Here is a 20,870-nt window from a genome sequence, read left to right as displayed (position 1 = left end):
GGATGGTACATGGGTAGAGCATCAAACTGTTTTATGTATTTGTCAAGTGGTAGAGATTTGCTAAATGTCTGAAATATAATAATAAAAAAACCTGAGCTATTAGAAAAGTACTGAATTCTGTAATAGTGACTAAGTTTCAGGCAAAGTGAATTGTATGAAGAAAAGGCAAATCAATAACCAATGGACAGCAGTGAAACAAGTACCAAGATATATCCTTTGTTAACTTTAGGCATTATCAAGACAAAAACATGTATTATAAGCCAAGTCTGCGGTTCAAGAAAGGCACATGCTCTGAGTAGTTTGGGAGAGGGCCTGACTTGATTCCTTTTCCACGGTATTTTAAGAAAAACTAGTCAAGTTATAATTTGATTGTAAATAGCAGATGAATTCTGACTTTAGCTCTCTCACACAGTTCTCTTTGTCTGGGAAAGCCGTTTACATTAAATACATAACTAAGCATCTTATTACAAATTTTCCCATTGTATGCTAGAGATCTTGGTTGGGTCAGTGTTTACCTGACATTTATGGAATCATCCTGAGGTGAGGGGTGTAGTAATATGCTGTCCCACTGAGGGGACAGTGCAGAGCGTGTTAACACTCAGTACAATGGTGCCTGAAATGCCTGAGCAACTATTCTGCCTTTTACTTACAGGGAGGTTTCCCAAAAGCTCTTTTTGATGTGGCATCTGCGAATGGAGGGGCTCAGCTATAGGGTGGACCATTCAACATATCTGCCTTGTGGACCTATCTCTTCCTTTAGAATGAACTCTAGAGAATGCCATAGGACATTTAAGGGTTCAGAGCAGCTCTTGACATGAGACTACCCAAAATAGTCCATTCTAATCATGATAGGAAATGCAAGCGATGGTTCAAATGCAAAAGGGGGCAGTATAAAGCCTAAGGCCTCTTTCAGATGCTAGGAACTCATTCTAGGTCAAAGAACTTCAGCAATACAATGACTATACATACATTCTCCTAAGAGATGTCAGGTTTCCATTGTGTCATTTAGAATTTTTTATATATATCACCTTCCATTTTCAAGGCCATTAAGGTTATACAAGTTTTATGAACGTTTACCTCAAAATCCTTCTTAAGCAGTGTTTTCAAATTTGGGAGTGTCAGTCAAGGTTTATCCTTAATTCATCCCTACTATCTTGCTATTCCTAAGTTAGGAAAAATTTTCTGTCACTGGAGAACTAGCTAATTATCATGAAAAGGAGGCAAAATTAACTGATGCTGTGGCACTAACCTCAGCACTTTTATTCCAGTTTATTCATCAATCACTCAGAAGCAATCAAATTCTCAAATAATCAAAATGTAGCCTAGTGACAGGTTAGCTTCGATGTCCTAGTTCTAGATGAGTGGATCTCAAACTTTTAACATGGATTAGAATCACCTAAAGGACTTACTAATATGGATTGTCATGTCCCATCCCTGGGGAGTTTTTATCAGCAGGTGCTAGGTGGGGCCTGGCAGCCTGCCTTCATTCATTCATTCATTCATTCACCTTTCTTTCTTTTAGATTTTGTTTCTTTAAGAGAGAGACAGAGATAGTAAGAGAGAATAAGAATGGGGAGGAGAGGGAGAAACCGACTCCCTACAGAGGAGGGAGCCTGACGTGGGGCTCCATCCCAGGACCCTGAGATAATTATCTGAGCCAAAGGTGGATGCTTCACCAACTGAGCCACCCAGGTGCCCAAGCAGCCTTCATTTCTAATAAGTGTTCAGATGATAAAGACGTTCTCTTTGGACCACTTTGAGAACCACTGATCTAGATTTGAGACCCTACGGAAGGTACTTATCCTCTAGACCTCAGTTTACTCATTGTCAAAAAGGACTATTTGGAAGATTAAATATTTCTCAAGAACCTAATCTCATTCCTACACCAGGTGCTCTAAAAAAATAACTCATATTCAACTTTAGAACCTAAAATATGAAAGCTAATTTGCCTATATAAATACAGGCATAAACCCTCTCTTTTACCTACATTTCTAAACTCCTTCATTTTAGATAAGGTATCAGTTCTACTTATAAAGGCCATGATTGAAAAATGAGATGAGAAGCTGTTGACTCAGAAGAAATCTGCATGGAGGAGCCTATGGATTCTAAGTAGTTAATGTGTAAACACTTCTTATGAAGCTACATTTGTTTCCACAAAGCTTGTCCTGTCTGCATCTGGAGGGAGGGTGGGTGACTAGAGGGACTTCTCTTTACACTGAACAACAGCAGGAAACTAGGGACCCCATAAGCAAAACTATGATTTAAATCATGAAAACTTCTGAAATAATCCTGAACACCAGGATGAAAATCCTCAAGTCTACAGCCCTCTTTTCCCTCTGATTGAAAATAGTGCTGAAGGGCAAGAGAGGGAAGGAAAAGCTGAGATTGTGCTTATTTTGGTTTTGAAGCATCATTTCCCCTTCTGGTCTCCTCTCTCTTCAGAAGGGTCCAGACTCCAAATCAAGTAAAAAAGATGGCGCGGGGGGGGAGAGGTAAAAAAAGGGCAGAATTAGGATATTTTCAGCTGCCTCCCCACCTCAGGGGCCAAGCTTTTCTTTTTACTTGTATGACCAGTAAGCAGCTGGGTTCTCTTCTGCCTCTGCTCCGGTGGAGGGGTGAGTGAGGTCAGTATTCACCTGCTCCCTCACACAGACAGCCGTACCAAAACAGCATCATGTGAAGGGTGGAACCTACCAGGCACACTGCTGAATCCCAGAGCTTCTGTATTTCCTGCAGTAGAGGAGTCTTCCTCTCAGGGTGAAATTTCTACACTAAGTAGTTAGTCTGGAGAGAAATTTCTGGCTTGGCACCAGAGCTTTGTAAACTTCTCATTTCTGATTTGGAGCAAACAAACCTCATTTTCTGACAGGTTATCAACTTCTTGTGTCATGATGATGAAAATATAAAAAAGAGAAGCTAGCCTCTATCAAGTGTTTATTATATAGCACTCTACTACTCTACTAATCTTTTTTACATGCATGAACCTATTTAATATTTACAACATTTTTAGGGAAGTGGTATCATCATTCCCATTTTATAGAAGAGGAAACCAGGAAACAGAAAGGTCAAGTAAATTGCCTAAGGACACAATGCTATCAAGTGGTGGATTCCAGAGAGTCCAAGATCTTAATCATTCCTTAAGTCATAAAGCTCCATCGATACACTGATGAGGAGGCATCAATAGTTATAGTAAATATACTTCAGGACATGTGTACTGAAATCGGGACACATGGGGAACATACAATGGCCTGTCCTAGAAATTCAGGGATATATAAGAAGCTCCCAAAATACAGGTAGTCTAGGGATAATGGAGAAGAACTTTTGTGAGAAAAATGAGGGCTTTTGAGGCAATGGGCCCAAAGTGATTCTGCTTTAGATCTTTCATGGCCTTAGCATATATTTTAATCCCTCAGAATTTTGGTTACCCAGCCTGTAAAAATGGACTGACGTGAGGATTAAGTTGTCTAAATTCTTCATAAAGTGTCACAAAAAATCTCCAGTTTTATTGTTTCATGGCACATCAGCAAGCTTCTAGATAGGAAGGCCTGAGAAAGTCACATGGGGGCAGAACCCCTCAAGACTCACGGCCAAGGGGGAAGATTAACATAAGGAAGAGCTCACTCCTGACACCAACAAAATGCTACAGTGAATACTGGCTCACCTTCTACAACAGAGGCATCTAATTCATTCATTTCATTATTTAAAATTATGGCTACTGGACGCCTGGGTGGCTCAGTGGTTGAGCGTCTGCCCTTGGCTCAGGGCGTGATCCTGGAGTCCTGGATCGAGTCCTGCATCAGGCTCCCTGCATGGAGCCTGCTTCTCCATCTCTGCCTTTCTCTCTGTGTCTCTCATGAATAAATAAATAAAATCTTTAAAAATAAATAAATAAAATAAAATTATGGCTACTTAGAGCTTGACCATGTGCTTCTCTATATCACAATAATGTAAGGTTTCAAAATAATATGTAATTTCAACACCCACTTTCCAACCCTCCTGCCTCAAGGCCCATGCTGGGAAAATTTCTTTTAGGCAAAGAATGAGATTTCAGCCACTCTGTCAGGAGCACTCGGAGGATGCTCCCAAGTCTCTAATGTTTTCCAAAACTGATCTGATAGGTCCATCTATCTACTATCCACTCTGTATTTACTAAGCACCTTATAAGGTTCCAGCTCCTGCATTAATTATAAGATGCTGGAGATACAGGATGACCTTTGACCAAGGCCTTCATCCCGGTCTCAGCTCTACCACTACAAACACAAGGCATTTGAGGAGTACAAGATGATGACAATGATGACCCACCCTTTATATCACTCCAGAGCAAATTTCCAGTGTTCCCCGAAACCCTCCCTGTTATGATCTTTAAAACTAGCTTCTCTTGGGATATTGATTTTAGAGAACTGTACTATATCTGAAGATTAACTTAGGAAGAACTCACTTCTTAAAAATATTAGGCTTTCATATTAAGAGATGGCTCTCCATTAATTTAGCTCTTCTTTAAGATATACTAATTTTTAATAAGTTAGCTCTATATTAGTAGGTCACTGTTTCATGGGTTCTTTTTTAAACAGAGGATATAAGAAACAATAATAATGAAATAGAAAAGAAATAAAATCAACTCCAGAAAAGTAAAAATTTTCCCCTATACCCTGCCTCCTCCTCTAGGGGTCTCCATTCCACATCCTATTCAATGGACTGATCAAAATGTAAAGGACACTTACTCAAGGCTGTCTGGATATCCTTTTCACCATTTTTCACTTCTGTCAAAAATCCCTTCAAAAATTTGAGACCTCTAAAACAAAAAAGAGGAATAAATATTATTTTCAAAGTTCACTTCTATTGAACAGGTATAAAAAAATGGCAGACATCAGTGTCTTCAATAATTTCTTGGATATAGGAGCAAACAGGTCAAATCACATGGCAGTCCTTTCTGACTTTCATCCCTGTCATTTCCTTTTAGTTTGCTCTAGACCCTCATCTGATCTACCTAAACAGTGGTTTCCAAAATGTGGTCCCAGGACCAGTGGGAACTTGTTGGAAGTGCTTATTCTGGGCCCCACTCCAGACTTACTGAGTCAGAAAGTCTGAGTTTGGAGTGGAGCAATCCGTGTTCTTCAGAAAGCTCTTCAGGTGATTTGGATGCTACTCAAGTTTGTGATCCTCTGACTTAAAGAGAACCAGTCAACTCTATCATCCTTTAAGATTCCTATCTTAGATACACTGTTAATATTAACAATGTTCATCAGAAGGGAAGAAAAAAAAAGAGCTGGTGTTCTATTCATCAGGCCTTCTAAGAAAAGGCTATTGGGTTAGATCCTCCACTCAGAAGTAATCTTTGCGTAATACTTTTTTTGCTGGTAGCATTTCAACTGAGCTGGATTTCAACTGCTGCCCCATCCCAGCGGCCTCACCTCTTCAGCCACAAGAGGGCTTCTGTAGCTGAGTTCCTAACCTGGGCTACATCAGCCTCCACTTCGTGCAGCACTATCTTCTGGAGGGTAGTGAACTCTTCCTTGTTGGTTATATACTTCTGATTTACTTTCTGCAGGAAAAGCAGGGAAAACAATCTAAGTTAAAAATGCTAAAGCTATCAAGCAAATCAGTATAGTACTGAGACTGAAAAGCTTGTCAAGCAAGCCTCTAAGAAATCAAAATAATTAAGCCTCTTTACCTTCTTCTTTATGTTTTCAAGGTAATATATTTTTGTTTGAGAATCCTTATGAGGCTTAAGCTAGAATTAAATAGTCTCAAGGCTTTAAAATACTGTTTTTAAAGTTTTTATTTTTATGTCTCAGAACCTTTCCCACAGCAGTCTATACTTTTCATCTTGAGTATAAAACTTAATAATCATGTGTTTCTGAATGAGTTTCATGCACTACTCCCTCCAAATATGTTTCCATAGAGACATGCTAGTATATTCACCTTAATATTTCCAACAAGATCCATTTTAACAGGAGCAAACACCGTAGGGCCAAGTTTGTCTAGAAGAAAAAATTGAAACATCTTTGAAAAAGCAATTTTTAAGTGGAAAATATTTTTATAGTAAAAAAAATTTAGTATGTTTTTCTTCCCCAAACTTTTTTTTTTTGCTTTTAAATCATTTTCCAAACAGAAGTTCCAAAGGCTTCTAAAGATATTGTCATCACAAAATACATACCAGATTTCAAAGACTCAGTAAAAAAAAAAGAATCCCATTAATGATTTCTTTCTACTGATTACATGTTGAAATATTATTTTGGATATACCAGGTTATATATTATTGAAATTAGTTTAAAAATAGTTTTCTAGGGATCCCTGGGTGGCTCTGTGGTTTAGCGCCTGCCTTCGGCCCAGGGTGTGATCCTGGAGTCCCCGGATAGTCCCACATCAGGCTCCCTGTATAGAGCCTGCTTCTCCCCCTGCCTGTGTCTCTCTTTAATAAATAAATAAATAATCTTAAAAAAAAAAGTTTTCTCTTGTTTTTACTATTTAATGTGTACAGGAAAAAAAATACAATTTCAATAAGTGTTGAAAATGTATTTTATAAAATTAACTTGCTCATGATTATAAAAAACTACTCAAACACAAACGTCAGTTGTATCTGTACGCTATGAACAAACAACTGGAAAATGAAGTATTTTTTACAATAGCATTAAAAATCATAAAATTCCAAAATTTATCCCTAATAAAAAATGTGTAAGACCTCTACACTAAAAACTATACAAAACATTGTGAAAACAAAAAAGACCTAAGTAAATGGAGGGACACAGCATGCTCTCAGATTAGAAGACTCAAAATTGTTTAGGATGTAACCATTTTCCTAATTAGTTTACCAATTCAAGATAATCTTAATCAAAATCCCAATAGGGTTTTTTTTTAATTTTTTTAAATTTTTATTTATTTATGATAGTCACAGAGAGAGAGAGAGAGAGAGAGAGAGAGACAGAGACACAGGCAGAGGGAGAAGCAGGCTCCATGCACCGGGAGCCCGACGTGGGATTCGATCCTGGGTCTCCAGGATCGCACCCTGGGCCAAAGGCAGGCGCCAAACCACTGCGCCACCCAGGTATCCCCCAATAGGTTTTTAAATAGAAATTGAAAAGCTAAAATTTATAAGAACACGCAAAGGACCTAGAATGTCAAAATCTTGAAAAAGTACAACAAAATTCAAAGACTTATATTATCTGATTTCAAGCTTTAATATAAAGGCACAGTAATTAAGACAATATAAGTATTGGCATAAAAAAAAAAATAAAAAAACCAGACCACTAGGACAGAAGACAGAGTCTAAAAACAGACCCACACCTAAAAGGTCCACTGATTTTCAACAAAGCCACTAAAATAATATAGAAGGGAAAATAAAGTTTTACAATGGAATGCTTACAACTCAGAACATAGAACATTAATCAACTATTTAAAATGGATTAAAGATTTGAAAAGACTTCACAATGAAGGAGATAGCAATGGCCAATAATTATATTAAAAATGCCACCATCATTAGACACAGGGGAAGTGTAGAGGCCAAGGGCACCCCAAGGTGGGCCACTTGAACATGAAGATTATTTTGAGTTAAAAGCAATCAAACCCAGCAGACTGGGTGGGGGTTCTTTACCTTTCCCTGGACTGCTTAAATTTACATTGGAAAGGAAAGCCTGTCCCAGGAAGAAAGCAATTAACAGATTCTTCTTTACATAAGAAACTTATGTGCATAACAGGGCAACCTCGGTTTTCCAACCATTTCCTCTCATCTTCCTACTAATGATTTCCCCCACTACATATCCTCCTTCCCAGGCCCCTACCCCTTCCCTTAGGTCAGAATGTCATAAGCGCCTCATGTTGCCTATCTTTGGAATTTCCGGTCTGTGTGGATGCTCCATATGTACAGAATTAAATTTGATTTTCTATTATTTTGTTTCATGTTTTGATTCTTGGTCCAGCCAGAAGGACCTTGAGAACAGTAAATTACTTCCTCCTCAACACGAGTTAAAGCCACAATGATATCACTAAACACTCACAGAAATAGCCAGATAAAAACCTCAATACCACCAAGTGTTAGTTAAGATGTGAAGCAACCAGAATACTCCTACATTGCTGTTGAACGTGTATAATCGTGCAATCACTTTTATAAAGTTAAATAGATGAACCCAATAAATTGGCAATTCTACTCCTAGATATTTACTCAAGATATGAAAAAATTTGCCCACAGACATAAAAATATTCGGAGCTATTTCATTTATAATAGTCCCAAATAAGAAACTACCCAAATGCCATCCATCAATTGAAGAATGAATAAACAAATTGTGGTATATTCACTTAATAGAATACTATTCGGCAATAAAAAGGAATGAACTACTGATACATGTAACAATTAAGGATGAAAACATTATACTGAGAGAAAAAAACAGATGCAAGAGTAGATAATATATTTTTTTAAATATTTAATTTATTTATTCATGAGAGACACAGAGAGAGAAGCAGAGACACAGGCAGAGGGAGAAGCAGGCTCCATGTGGAGAGCCCGATGTGGGACTTGATCCCAAGACCCCAGGACTACACCCTGAGCTGAAGGCAGACACTCAATCACTGAGCCACCCAGGCATCCCAATAATATGATTCTCTTATATAACATTTTAAAAAAGGCAAAACTAACCTATGGTGACAGAAATCAGTAAAATAGTTGCCTTGGGCTGGATGATAGTTGTAGCTGACTGGCACATTCTAGGGTGATGAAAACATTTTACATCTTGACAGGGATATGGATTACATAGGGGTAGGTGTGTTTCTTAAAGTTCACTGAATCATAATAATTAAGTTCTACGTAAGCTGTAACTCAATATCAAAAAGAGATATGTAAAAATTTTTTACATGAATTAAAAAAGATTCATAGCGGGCAGCCCTGGTGGCTCAGCGGTTTAGTGCCACCTCCAGCCCCGGGTGTGATCCTGGAGACCCGGGATTGAGTCCCAAGTCCGACTCCCTGCATGGAGCCTGCTTCTCCCTCTGCCTGTGTCTCTCTCTGCCTCTCTCTCTGTGTCTCTCATGAGTAAATAAAGATCATTAAAAAAAAAAAAAAAAAGATGCATAGCCAAATGGGTCAAAAAACAAATTTCAACACATTAGTGTTGCCTGGTTCTACACACTCTCTATAAAAAATTTGTAATTTGAACTTGAATTTATACGTGTAATTTTTAAATCTTTGAAAAAATGTTTTAACTGATAAATTTTTTTTTCTTTCTTTTATCAGTTTTTTTCATTACATCAATAGATTTGAAGGTCTCTTCTTCAACTACTTTTACTCTTGCTGTTTAAGTATGATTTCTCAAAAACAAAATTCCCTTTTTTCCTTACACTACTCTGCGGTCAATATTTAATCATAGGAATAAAAAAGGAAATCTGCAATAATGCTCAAGGTCATACAGTTTTTAACTGCGTGTAGCTGGTGATATGGAGAGGTAGCTAAGAAGGGTAATTTCACTGTACATATAATTTAGGATATTTCTACTGCAAAATAACAGCAGTGAGACAGATTCTAGAGACTAATGAATTTAAGACAAATTTAATCTTACCTAATACTGGAACCACAGCATAACATGATGCCAAGAATGCTTCTGTGGGAATGCCACTGTCTTCCAGAAGTTCAATGTCACTAAAGCTAAACAATTTGGTGATACGGAAGGAGAAAGAATGAAAATGCATTAACACTCTATGCAGTTCAGAGGTAGTCATGAAAACAGCTGCCCTTCTGCAGAGCAAGTAATTTGGCCTGATTTCAGTGATTGTTCTTCTATTACAATATGGTCCAATAAAATCATTTTCCAAAGATAATCTATCAAAGCAAGATAAAATTTGTTCAGGGTATAGTCTCACAATCTAATTTCCCAATGCTTCAAACAAAGTAAATAGTAAAGCAGAGAGTTGGTATACCATATCCTCTGTTGTTAGAATATGCCATCACCTGAAAGGAACACCACACCACGACTGATTTTCCAGAAGGGAAGCTGGTATCCAACTGTCACTGATTTTAGAAAAGCATAGGATACCTGGTATTCATGGTACTAAAGAAAGTTGGGATGATTTCTTGGCCTTCTTCCCAGTGGGATTCTGGAGAGCTACTTGAGGAGTCTGATGCAGGCTGTGCTAAGCTGCTGTCATGATTTCCCAGGTTGTCCTCTCCTTCTTCCTTCATGATCTCACCTTGGACTGCAAACACAACATACTTATTACTAACCTATTATTTATTTATTATAAAAATATATATTCATTGCTGAGTATTTCTAACACACAGAAAACTATACAGAAATAAAAATCAGTGAAATACTATATATATACATACAAACACAATTTGGTTTAAATATATGTAGGTTTGTATTCCACTTGTTTTTTTCGTTTATCACGAGTATTTCCATTATCATTCAATACTCTTTAAAATATGATTTTAATGACCATTGATGTTGCATCAAGCTCACATAGAGGACACTGTGTTTCTCAAATTTTAGTGTTATAAATACAGTCGATTCTCATTATTAGTGTATTTGCCTTCTCAGGAAAGTTTATTTGTAATCCTAAAACCAATGCTTGTGGTACTTTTGCAGTCACTTCTAGACATGTGTAGAGTGGTGAAAAATTTGAGTCACACATACATATTCCAGTGGAGGTCAAACAAGGTGACAATCTGCCTTCTTGCTTCAGTTCTTATACTATACACAAGTGTGTTTATGTAGCATCATGCTTTGTGCATTTTGTTATTGATTTTGCTGTTTATAGGTGCCTCCAAGTGTAGTGCTGTCTACTGTTCCTAAGTCTAAGAAGGCTATGATGTGCCTTATGGAGAAAGTATATGTGTTAGGTAAATTTCATTCAGGCATGAGTTATAGTACTGTTGGCTGTTGGCCATGAGTTCACTGTTAACGAATCAACAATACATATTAAATAAGGGGTCTTTGAACAGAAACACTCATAAAACAAAGCTATATACTGATCAATCAACCAAAATGTGAACAGAGGTTTGTAGGAACCTAACTTTGTATTTCCTCTAGAAGCAATGGTTTGCTAATTCAATGTCTGCAGTGACTTTATAGAACACAATTACCATGAATAATGAGAATCAACTGTAATGTCATAAAGAATATTCCTGTCCACAGATATTTGTCCTTAAACTTGACTATTCCCTGGAGATAAACTCCTAGAAATAAGTAAAATTATTGGACCAAATAACAGTACTGTTTCCATAGAGATTCTCCTATCTTTATTATTTACTCAAGCGATAAGACTTTAGTGATTCAGTGGATTTAGAGCTTTGAAAATGCATCTTCTTTTCCCCCAACTCATCTGGAAAAAACAGGTCTCTTACTTCAGGGGAGATGAGCAAGAAACTTATTTGAAATTTTATTTTCAAAATAATTATTAAACACTTATAACACAAAAGCTTTCATAGGATTGTCTTGGACTGATCTGAAGCTGGTTTTAGTGGTTAGAGCCAATGGAATTAGCAAATTTGAAAGGGAAGCATTTTCAACAACAAGCTATTACCTGAAATGTGGAACTCTGGCTTGATGGACATGGAGAAGGCTGGGTGAAAAACCTGATGGTGGTTGGTGAATTCTGGTATTGTTGGGCCCCACCAAAAACCACGAGGAGTGCAACCTCAACTGCCATAACTTTACACTCTGTTAAGTCTGACATCATAGTTTAAGTTCAAAGGATCTTGACTTAGAGTAGAAGAGCAGTGTCTATAAAGCAGCACAGATGGCTGCTGCTCACCGCATCCCACAAATAACACAGATAAGAACAACAAGCGGGAAAAATCCTCTTCATTCCACCTTTTCAACACTGGGTTGGATGAGATGACACAATATAGTCAAGTGACCTATGTTACCAGGCTAATGTCTGCCTTAGGACCTACTAGTATTCTGTCTTGAGGCCAATCCCTATTAAGTGTCATATCATGCATAAACAAACTTCCAAGATCAATGGTTTGCTTCAGACTTTAGTTGTTTTTACCTGTTATATTATCATCTGTATTTTCTTCACTTGATATGCTGCAATCTATCTCTGGTTTCAAATATAAGGAGCTCTTATTTTTCATTAGGATTTCTTCACCATCATTTATTTCCATATGCAAAGATCCATTTTCACAACTGTTTAACTCCATTTGCCTGAAAATATTTTGTAAGGAAAAGCCAAAACATCCAATTATTTGGTCTTAAATAAATGGTCTGGGTAGCTCTTATTCTGAGAAAGGGGGGAAGGGTTCAGTGATTAAAAACCAGTACTGCTGAATCAGCCAAACCTCTCAGCCTTCTGCCTCCTAGACAAGTATCTGATGATGAGACAGGCTTGTCTGAAATCAAAGAGCCATTCCTGGTTTTTCAAAGACCCTCAGGTGACTCAAGCTTCCTGCTCCCCACCAGCAGGTCTCTGGTTTTCAATCAGCTATGTAAATGTAAATGTAAATGTAAATGTAAATGTAAATGTAAATGTAAACATTTAACACTTTTCTCACTTTCCTCAGCTTCTCCCTGGGAAGTTTTTTCTCTCTCCAGTTCTAAAATCATTGGCCACTCTTACATGTTTGCCTAGCAGTTAACTGTCTAGAAGCTACATGCTGTGGTGAGGGGAGAATATTCCCCGCAAAATAGGACTGACAGAAAAAACCTAGGAGGATATAGGATACATCCTGAGAATCTGCTGCCCTTTGGGATAACAGAAAAGGCTACTTAACATGCAAGCAGAACAGCTAATTCTGTGACAAGTTCAATCACAACATCTTATTATAAGTGATTAAATCCAAATAAATTAGAACAAAAATATTTTCTTCTAATAAACAAAAAAGGGTCCAAACTATATGGTGACTCCAGGAAAAGCATTTATTTTCTAAAGAAGTGTCATATTTCAACTTAGCAACTAAAAATGTAGGTGTTTAGGAGCATCTGGCTACCTCAATTGGTGGAACATAGGACTCTTGATTTCAGAGTTGTAAGTTCGAGTCCCATGGCTATACTTAAAAATGTGTTTAGTAAGGAAATGTCATGAGAAAAAAGTCTACAATTTTTTCTAGTAGAAATATTTAGAACAAGATAAAAATGTTAACGAAATTGGAACAATCTTTGTGCTAAAGCAAACAACAGTATACAAAGAGATGAAATGTTAAATAATAATTTGAAAGTACAAATATATGGAGTACATCAAAATACGGGAATGCTTATGTAAAATAATAACTGAATAAAGACCCCAAATAATAGGAATACAACTATGTACATGTGTACTTTTTTCTAAAATTGAAGGAGCAATTAGAGGAAGAAAACAGTTTAGATTTTGGTATTAAATTTGTTTGTTTTCAACCTGGAAGGCTACTTAAGATTTTTATTTTTAAATAAAACAAAACAGTACTGTCTTTTCTGGATAAAAGCACATTTAAGTCAATGCCTCTCCATAAGAGAGGAGGTTCCAACCCTCAGCACACTAGACAGATGAAAAGTCACTAAATGTGGTGGGCAGATCCATCCATACCTGAGGGAAAATGCAAACATCTGCCTGGGTAGTCTGTGCTAAATGAAAGGTCTGCATTGCTTCAAGCTCACCCCAAAGAGGAAAATCAGTTACTGTTTCTTTCTGGTATCATCTCGAATCATGATAAAAATATTCCTATTTTTTAAAAAATTGATAATAAAAAATTATTTATCTTTATAAAGAAGAAAAACCAAGAGTTACTGTACCTTTCCAATGAATTATGAATCGGTATAATAGGATGTTTCATCTTTAAAAGAAGCAAAAAAATGAAAGCTTCATGTTAAACTTCACAGAGCATATTTAGAATTTCATCACATATAAAAGTGGTAAATATTACTGTAACATAACTGCCCCAACAGGAACAATTTTAGACCCTCCCAAAAGAAGGGAGTCAATGATCTCAACCAGTCCTTTGTGTTTTTTCAGATAAGTGTACCCGCATTTCTAAGGAAAAGGAAGACTGGTTTTTTGAAGAATCTAATTATCACAACCAAACCCTTGGTGGTTGGCTTTCTCATTAGTTATGCTCAGTAAAGATTATAATGCAGCATTGTTTCAAACACTAAAAGTATAAACAGCATGTATGAAGATTCCTACACTTAAGGTAATTTTAATATAGAGTAATGCTATAATAGGGGTGTGCATAGAGGAGGAGCTCCTATAGCCCAACTTAGGGATTCAGGGAAGGACAGATTAAATATTGAAGGATGGGGAAGTGCTAATCAGGAGAAGATAAGTGAGAACAGCATTCTTGGCACTGGGAAATGGTGCAGAGATGTCAGGGGAGCTATAGGCAGTTAGTATGTTCAGCCAGCTAAGGACAGAGAAAGAAACTGTGGGTGTGGGAATGGATTAAGAAGTTCTGACTTTAACCTTTGGCAATGAGGGAGGCACTGAGGGGTTTAGGTAAAGTGGTCCAGTTTATACTTCATGAATAAAATACCATTTGCTGTCTGGAAGGGTTAGGCTGAAAGTAACCAGTTAGAAGGCAACCACAAATCTTGGCAAGACTCGCTGGACAAGGAAGCAGAAAAGAGGCTAGCTATATCAGAGACAGGTTTAGGTGGTAAAACTGCTAAAAGTAAATGGATACAGAGGACCGAGGGCAGAAATATGTAAGTGGACATAAAGGGAAGGCCACTAAAAAATGTCTCTCTAGTCATGAAAGGGGGATGGATAATATGGCTCACTACATCACTTCTTAACTCTGTAGCTTTTCATTATGTCCTGCTGCCCCCAACGTGAACTGGCTTTTACCTTGCTGGACTTGAGCATGGCCAGCTGTGGTGAGCCGGGGGGAGTACGATAGAGTAGTTCAGAGGTGAAGGCTGCGTTTGCGATCTGCATGCATTCTTCCAAAGTCTTCAGAAAAGTATTGCAGGTTGATTTCAGCAGAGTTCCCACATCAATTCCTTCCTACAAAACAAGAGTAGATGACTTCTTTACCTTGCCAAAGAAAAGGCTCAATAGTGGAATGTCCTTAGAGGTTTTTATCCACAATGTAGTAATAATGTACCCACCTATTTTGCTGGACAAATATGTACATCATTTACAAAAGAAAGAGTCCACTTTATCTATTAACCCTATACAAGCCTCAATCTGACCTTTCACACTCTCCCCACACTGTTCCAGCTGGAGACAACTTCTTTCAGTTGAACAGTATTATATGCTAGCACTGTGCCAGGTGCTGGGCACAGAGCCCTCAGGGAGTTTCCAGTCCATGAGGGGTGGCAGGCCATGAAATAGGAAATCACATGGACTGAAGACCAGTGGAATCAATGGAAAAATGTCTCCTATTGCCTGAGTAAAAATGAGGTTCTAGAATAGAAGCGTTAGAAACCATAAATCATTCTTTGTTTGCTTTTAGGATAGGGTTTTTGACTTTTGGTACAGATGAGTTTGAGAGTTCTTAGCAACTGGAATCCTTTTGAATATCTGATCACTTTAACCCCTAGTTATTTTACTTGTTCAGGATGTTTTTCCTCTGAATACTGATATTAATAAGTTGTTCAGGAAACTGAGGCCATACCCTGACTAGAGAGTACAATAAACACATCTTAATTGTATAAAAGAAGCCAGACTGTGCCCAAGGTGGAGTCGCTCATGCTAATCCTCACACCAAAACCAAAAACTTCAATTTCTATGCCTCATTGTCCCAGAAAAGGCAGGCCTAGGTCAACAAATTGGCACAAGTTACCTGATCCAGCTCCATGACTTCTCTTCACTCCACATGAAGAGAGCAACCCTGTTTTAATCAATCAATAAATGCCCAGCAGAATTTCCTTGTTCCTGCTCACTTTGGTCTATAAAAATCTCTAGCCTTTTAAGGCTTTTCAGAGCTCCTTTCTATCTGCCAGATGAGATGTTGCCTGATAAATGAGTTGCTGAATAAAGCCAGTAAGATTTTTAAAATGTACTCAGTTGAATTTTTCTCTTAATTTAAGAGTGGCCTCTCTATTTTCATCAATTTTGTATTTCTAACAAGCTAGCAGGTGATGTTACTGGTTGTGGACTACTATGATTCTGACAACAATTATATGTGGGTTTTCCCCACACCACCAAGCAATTCTCTGACACCAGCTGGGTGATCTAAATTCAACTAAATTCTGACCCTATCTACCTCAAATTGGTGTCAAATCTCACAGGGCAGCTTCCTATCCCTCACTTCAGACACCAATGGCAAGTCCAGGTTGTCATTTGTGCTTCTGACTGATCTGCTACAGATTGGAGGTTCTAACCCCCTCCTTTTGATTTATTTGCTAGAGCTGCTCAAAGATCTCAGAGAAACATTTTACTAGTTACTAGACTGCCAGTTTATTCTAAAAGGACACAACCCAGAAACAGATGTATAGGGCAAGGCATCTGGGAACCACTCAGGACTTCCATGCTCTCTGACCACACCACTTTTCCTGAATCTCCATTTGTTCTCAGGAGCTCTCCAAACCCTGTTCTTACATTGCACAGACATGACTGACAAAATCATCTGCTGCTGGGATTAAACTCAATCTTCAGCCTCCTTCCCTTCCCAGGAGATGAGGGTGGGTGGATGCTGGGTGGCTCTAATCATATGGTTGGGTCCTGGGTCAACCAGCCTCCCATCCTTAGGCACCTTCTTAAAGTCACCTCATTAACATAACAAGAGACAACTTTATCATTCTCATCACAGGAAGTTCCAAGGGTTTCAGGAGCTCTGCTAAACATATTTCTTATGGAGACCAAACATATATTTCTTATTATAAATCACAATAGCACAGCCACAGTTTCATTAGCAAATTCTCAAGGCACTCTAAACATCTTGGATAAAAAAATTGCTGTGTTCACATTTTTCCTTTGCATTAGACCAGGGCTTCTGTACCTTGGCACGACTAACATGGGGGGCTAATTTTTGGAGTGGGAGAAGTAGGTGGGAGAGCTCTCCTGCCCACTGCAGGACAAGAAGTAGCATTCTAACCTCCATACAGTAGATGTCAGTAGCACTCCTCCAACTGTGACAAACAAATATGTCTCCAAACACTGCCAAACATCTCCTGAGGGGCAAAACCAGAGGCTCTGGGCTGAGAATCACTGCTCTGAACCCTAAAAATCCCAAGAATAGGGCTGAAATGTTTTTTTGGTATCCCTCTCCTCCCTGCTCCCAGGCAACTGCTGAATGAATAAGACAGCCAAAAAGGTAGTGAATGAAAGCGAGTTAAATCACCCTTATTAGAAAAACTGAAAGTACATATACCACTAATAGTATAATGTTCTTCTACCAAAACCATTAACTAGGATCTGTAGATTCTTCATTTACTAGCCATTGTTAATCAGATTATAGCTATTCTAATAGACCAGAGGCTCTCTCTGGGTAGTGTGAGCCATTTAATACATAACACCAGATAGACCTTTTATTATATGTTTTAGGACGAGTGAATGACTACTTTATTAATTAACATTAAAAATTGCAATCCTTACTGATAATGGGCAGAAAAAAAGGCTTGTCTCCATCTTTGAAAGAACTAGCCTATACTAAAGCACAATTACTATGTCACCAATAAAATTCTGTCATAGAGGTGCCTGGCTGACTTGGTCCATAGAGCGTGTAACTCTTGATCTTGGGGTGGTGAGTTCAAACCCTATGTTGGATGTAGAGCTTAGTTAAAAAAAAAAAAAAAAAAAATTAGGGACGCCTGAGTGGCTTAGTGGTTGGGCGTCTGCCTTCAGATTAGGGTGTGATCCTGGAGTCTCAGCATCAAGTCCCACATCAGACTCCCTGCATGGAGCCTGCTTCTCCCTCTGCCTGTGTCTCTGCCTCTCTCTCTGTTTGTCTCTCATGAATAAATAAATAAAATCTTTAAAATAAATAAATAAATAATAAAATCTTACTACAGTCTCATCAAAGATGACAGATACACATTATTGATAGACATGATGCTGGCATGTTAGTAGCCACACCTCTAGAAGTAGCTGTGCTAGACAGGTAAGGCTGTATTTACAAAGTGATGCAAACTGGGAAGAAACAAATTTTAGTACATCAGCACCAATGTTAAAGGTTCCAAATGTTATCAACTAATTAATCCTGAATTCATTCCATGAAGGAAAACTATATGCTTCCATATGCTGACATGCACACACTTTTTCTCTTCATTGAATTTTGTTAACTTTCTCCTCCAAAAAATAGTAAATGCTAAAATAGTCAGGGACTGTGTGAGAGTAAGCATTACCTGTAAGCAACACCTGGTGCTACTTCTCCTGTGGCTAAGACAAATATTTTACCTCAGAATTGGACACACCAGTTGTGGTTACTTCTTTTGTTTTATCTACTTGCTGAACAAGGAGGTCACAGTAGAGTCTTAGTTCCGACATTTTGGTTTTCAAGTTTTCAGTGTTTTCAGCAAACTCTAAATAACAAAATGAGGATAACGTAATTACAGGATGAAGGAACTATTCACTGGTTAGCATACCATAGAGTGCAATATATAACCTACATCTAAAGTCAGATGTTTATGGTATGAGTTATAGATAAGATACACATGAAGATATGTGGGCAAGAAAAACAAAAAGAGATTTCTAGTCTTTTTAATCTATGTTATTTCTTGGCCAACATACTGAATGATAGCCAGTGTAGGAAGAAGGATACAGCATACTTTTCAACTCCTCATGTCAAAACTGAGAGCAGAGGGACACCCGGGAGGCTCAGCAGTTGAGCATCTGTCTTGAGCTCAGGGTGTGACCCTAGTCCAGGGTTCGAGTCCCGCATCAGGCTCCCTATGGGGAGCCTGCTTCTCCCTCTGCCTGTGTCTCTGCGTCTGTCTGAGACTCTCATGAATAAATGGATAGAATCTTTAAAAAAAAAAAAAAAAAAAAACAACAACAAAAAACTGGGAACAGAGTCAATCAAGGGTTCAGAGTTTTGGTTTCATTTGCTGCATAGTTTTCCCTATCTATAAAATGGGGTCATAGCGATCTACCTGCTAACAGTACTCAAAACTGGGAAACTGTTCTGTAACGTGCAATTATTACTAATAAGATGGCTTGTTAACTCAAAGAACTCATCCAGCATGCCACCCATCAAGGCTAATAGCACCCTTCTGTGCACCTGCTGCTCCCTTATTAGCACAGTGCTCCAGCTACTCTGGCGCTGAGGGCTCATTATCACTTGTTTTTTTTTTCCCCCATGAAAAAGCTGTACATTAAAAAAAAAAAAAAAAAAAAAAGCTGTACATTATAACTTGATCTGACAATGTCTAGAATATGCTCCCAATTTGGCATTCAAAAAAACCAAGGAAGGGATCCCTGGATGGCGCAGCGGTTTAGCGCCTGCCTTTGGCCCAGGGCACGATCCTGGAGACCCGGGATCAAATCCCACGTCGGGCTCCCGGTGCATGGAGCCTGCTTCTCCCTCTGCCTGTGTCTCTGCCTCTCTCTCTCTCTCTCTGTGACTATCATAAATAAATTTAAAAAAAAAATTAAAAAAAACACAAAAAAACAAAAAAAAACAAAAACAACCAAGGAAGAGGCCATTTTCCTGTGTCTACTTGAAGAGGTAAACACATCTGCCACACTTGTCATAAGAAAGAGGCCCCTGTCTCCCACTAATCTCTTCAGGTGTACATATGGGGTAAAGGGCTGGGAAGGTGGCATTAGGTCTCAGACAGTAAGCCCTGGCACTCTTCCCCCAGTCCGCATAGAAAGTTATGCCAGGGTTCTCAGGAGACCTAATGATGTTGAATTAATGAGCATTAAGCAGTAGCAACCTGACAATTAGGTATCCGTCCCAGGGAAAGGGAGGGGAAGGTGGGGTGTTACTGGAGAAAATACCCTGATCCAAGGCTTCTTTACCAAAAGTCAACTTTGTGCCAGACTAGGTACTAAACAGGTTCATATCATTACTAATACTCATGGCAATCCTTCTAATGTAGGTTGTTATCTTTTTTAAAAATATGAGGAAGCAAAAAAAAAAAAAATGAGGAAGCTGAGGATCAGAGAGATTAAATGACTTATGCCAAGGTCAAAAAGCCAGTAATCTACAAAGCCATAATTTGAATCCAGTTGTATCTGGCTTCAAAGCCCATGCTCTATTGTGATATGCTAAGAGAGGAGTTAAATACACACTGTCCTTGAAATTTCAGGGGTATATGGTATGCGAATGACACAAAAAGCTGCCTAGGTGGTCAGAGGCAAGATAACAAATATGGGAACCCAAAGAGGTCAGTGGGTGATTCCCAAGGATCCGAGATCAGAGGACAATTGATACTTGCCTTTTTCCTTCTGGGTCCTACTATCTGTCAGGCAAGCCTTGGCTGACCCCAGGGCTACCAGCCACCGCTGTCTCTCAGCCACACTTCTGGCCTTCAAGTAGAAATACTGCTCCCCAGGGATTATCAGGTCCATGCGTGTGTTATCTACAGAATGAACTGGGAGCAAGGCAGAGGGAGGTTAGAAACCTAGAAGAGTGCAATCTGGGTAGCCTCCACTCCACCCAAATTCTGGAGCTCAACTGGTGCCAGTCACTGAAGGCTTCTTCCAAGGGAGGATGCTAGCTCTTACCACCTTCCCTAGTTTATTTATCTCTTCCTCAATGCCTCTGCTGATGAAGAAGAAAAACCCTGGCTGGCTCCAAGGTATCACCAAGACTAAAAAAGAAGCACTCAATTCTCCTTACTGGAATAGAGACAGAATCTCTCTTTTGGCTTGTGTGTGTAAAGTATGCTGCTCTGAGGCCAAAAAAGCTTGCATGCCAACAAGGGTATGCCTCTGTATCTTCTTGGGTTTACTGGAAAGCAATCAAGAACACAATATTTTTCTTTTCTACTGTCCTTCACAAGTTATATCAAAAGTGTGAGAATTTCCTCTGAGATCTTTGGAAGAAGAAATAAGCAAACTACATTCTCCTTCACCCCCTA

General features: G+C 38.5%; 1 protein-coding gene across 6 annotated transcripts in view; it reads right to left on the bottom strand.

The window, feature by feature from the left end:
• Positions 1-20,870, bottom strand: part of PLEKHA8 (pleckstrin homology domain containing A8) — a 58,148-nt gene that overhangs the window by 15,442 nt on the left and 21,836 nt on the right. For all 6 annotated transcript variants that reach the window (XM_025464509.3, XM_025464507.3, XM_025464508.3 and 3 more), the window contains exons 3-12: positions 20,226-20,381; positions 18,241-18,365; positions 14,746-14,904; positions 13,695-13,735; positions 11,980-12,134; positions 10,020-10,179; positions 9,546-9,631; positions 5,923-5,981; positions 5,412-5,542; positions 4,722-4,792 (exon numbers count right to left, since the gene is read on the bottom strand). In XM_025464509.3, coding sequence (XP_025320294.1) covers positions 4,722-4,792; positions 5,412-5,542; positions 5,923-5,981; positions 9,546-9,631; positions 10,020-10,179; positions 11,980-12,134; positions 13,695-13,735; positions 14,746-14,904; positions 18,241-18,365; positions 20,226-20,381 — 1,143 coding nt within the window. The remainder of the gene's footprint in view (positions 1-4,721; positions 4,793-5,411; positions 5,543-5,922; positions 5,982-9,545; positions 9,632-10,019; positions 10,180-11,979; positions 12,135-13,694; positions 13,736-14,745; positions 14,905-18,240; positions 18,366-20,225; positions 20,382-20,870) is intronic.

Source organism: Canis lupus, chromosome 14 (assembly GCF_003254725.2).
Source record: "Canis lupus dingo isolate Sandy chromosome 14, ASM325472v2, whole genome shotgun sequence".
NCBI lineage: Eukaryota > Metazoa > Chordata > Mammalia > Carnivora > Canidae > Canis > Canis lupus.
This window is presented reverse-complemented; position numbering and strand designations above follow the sequence as displayed.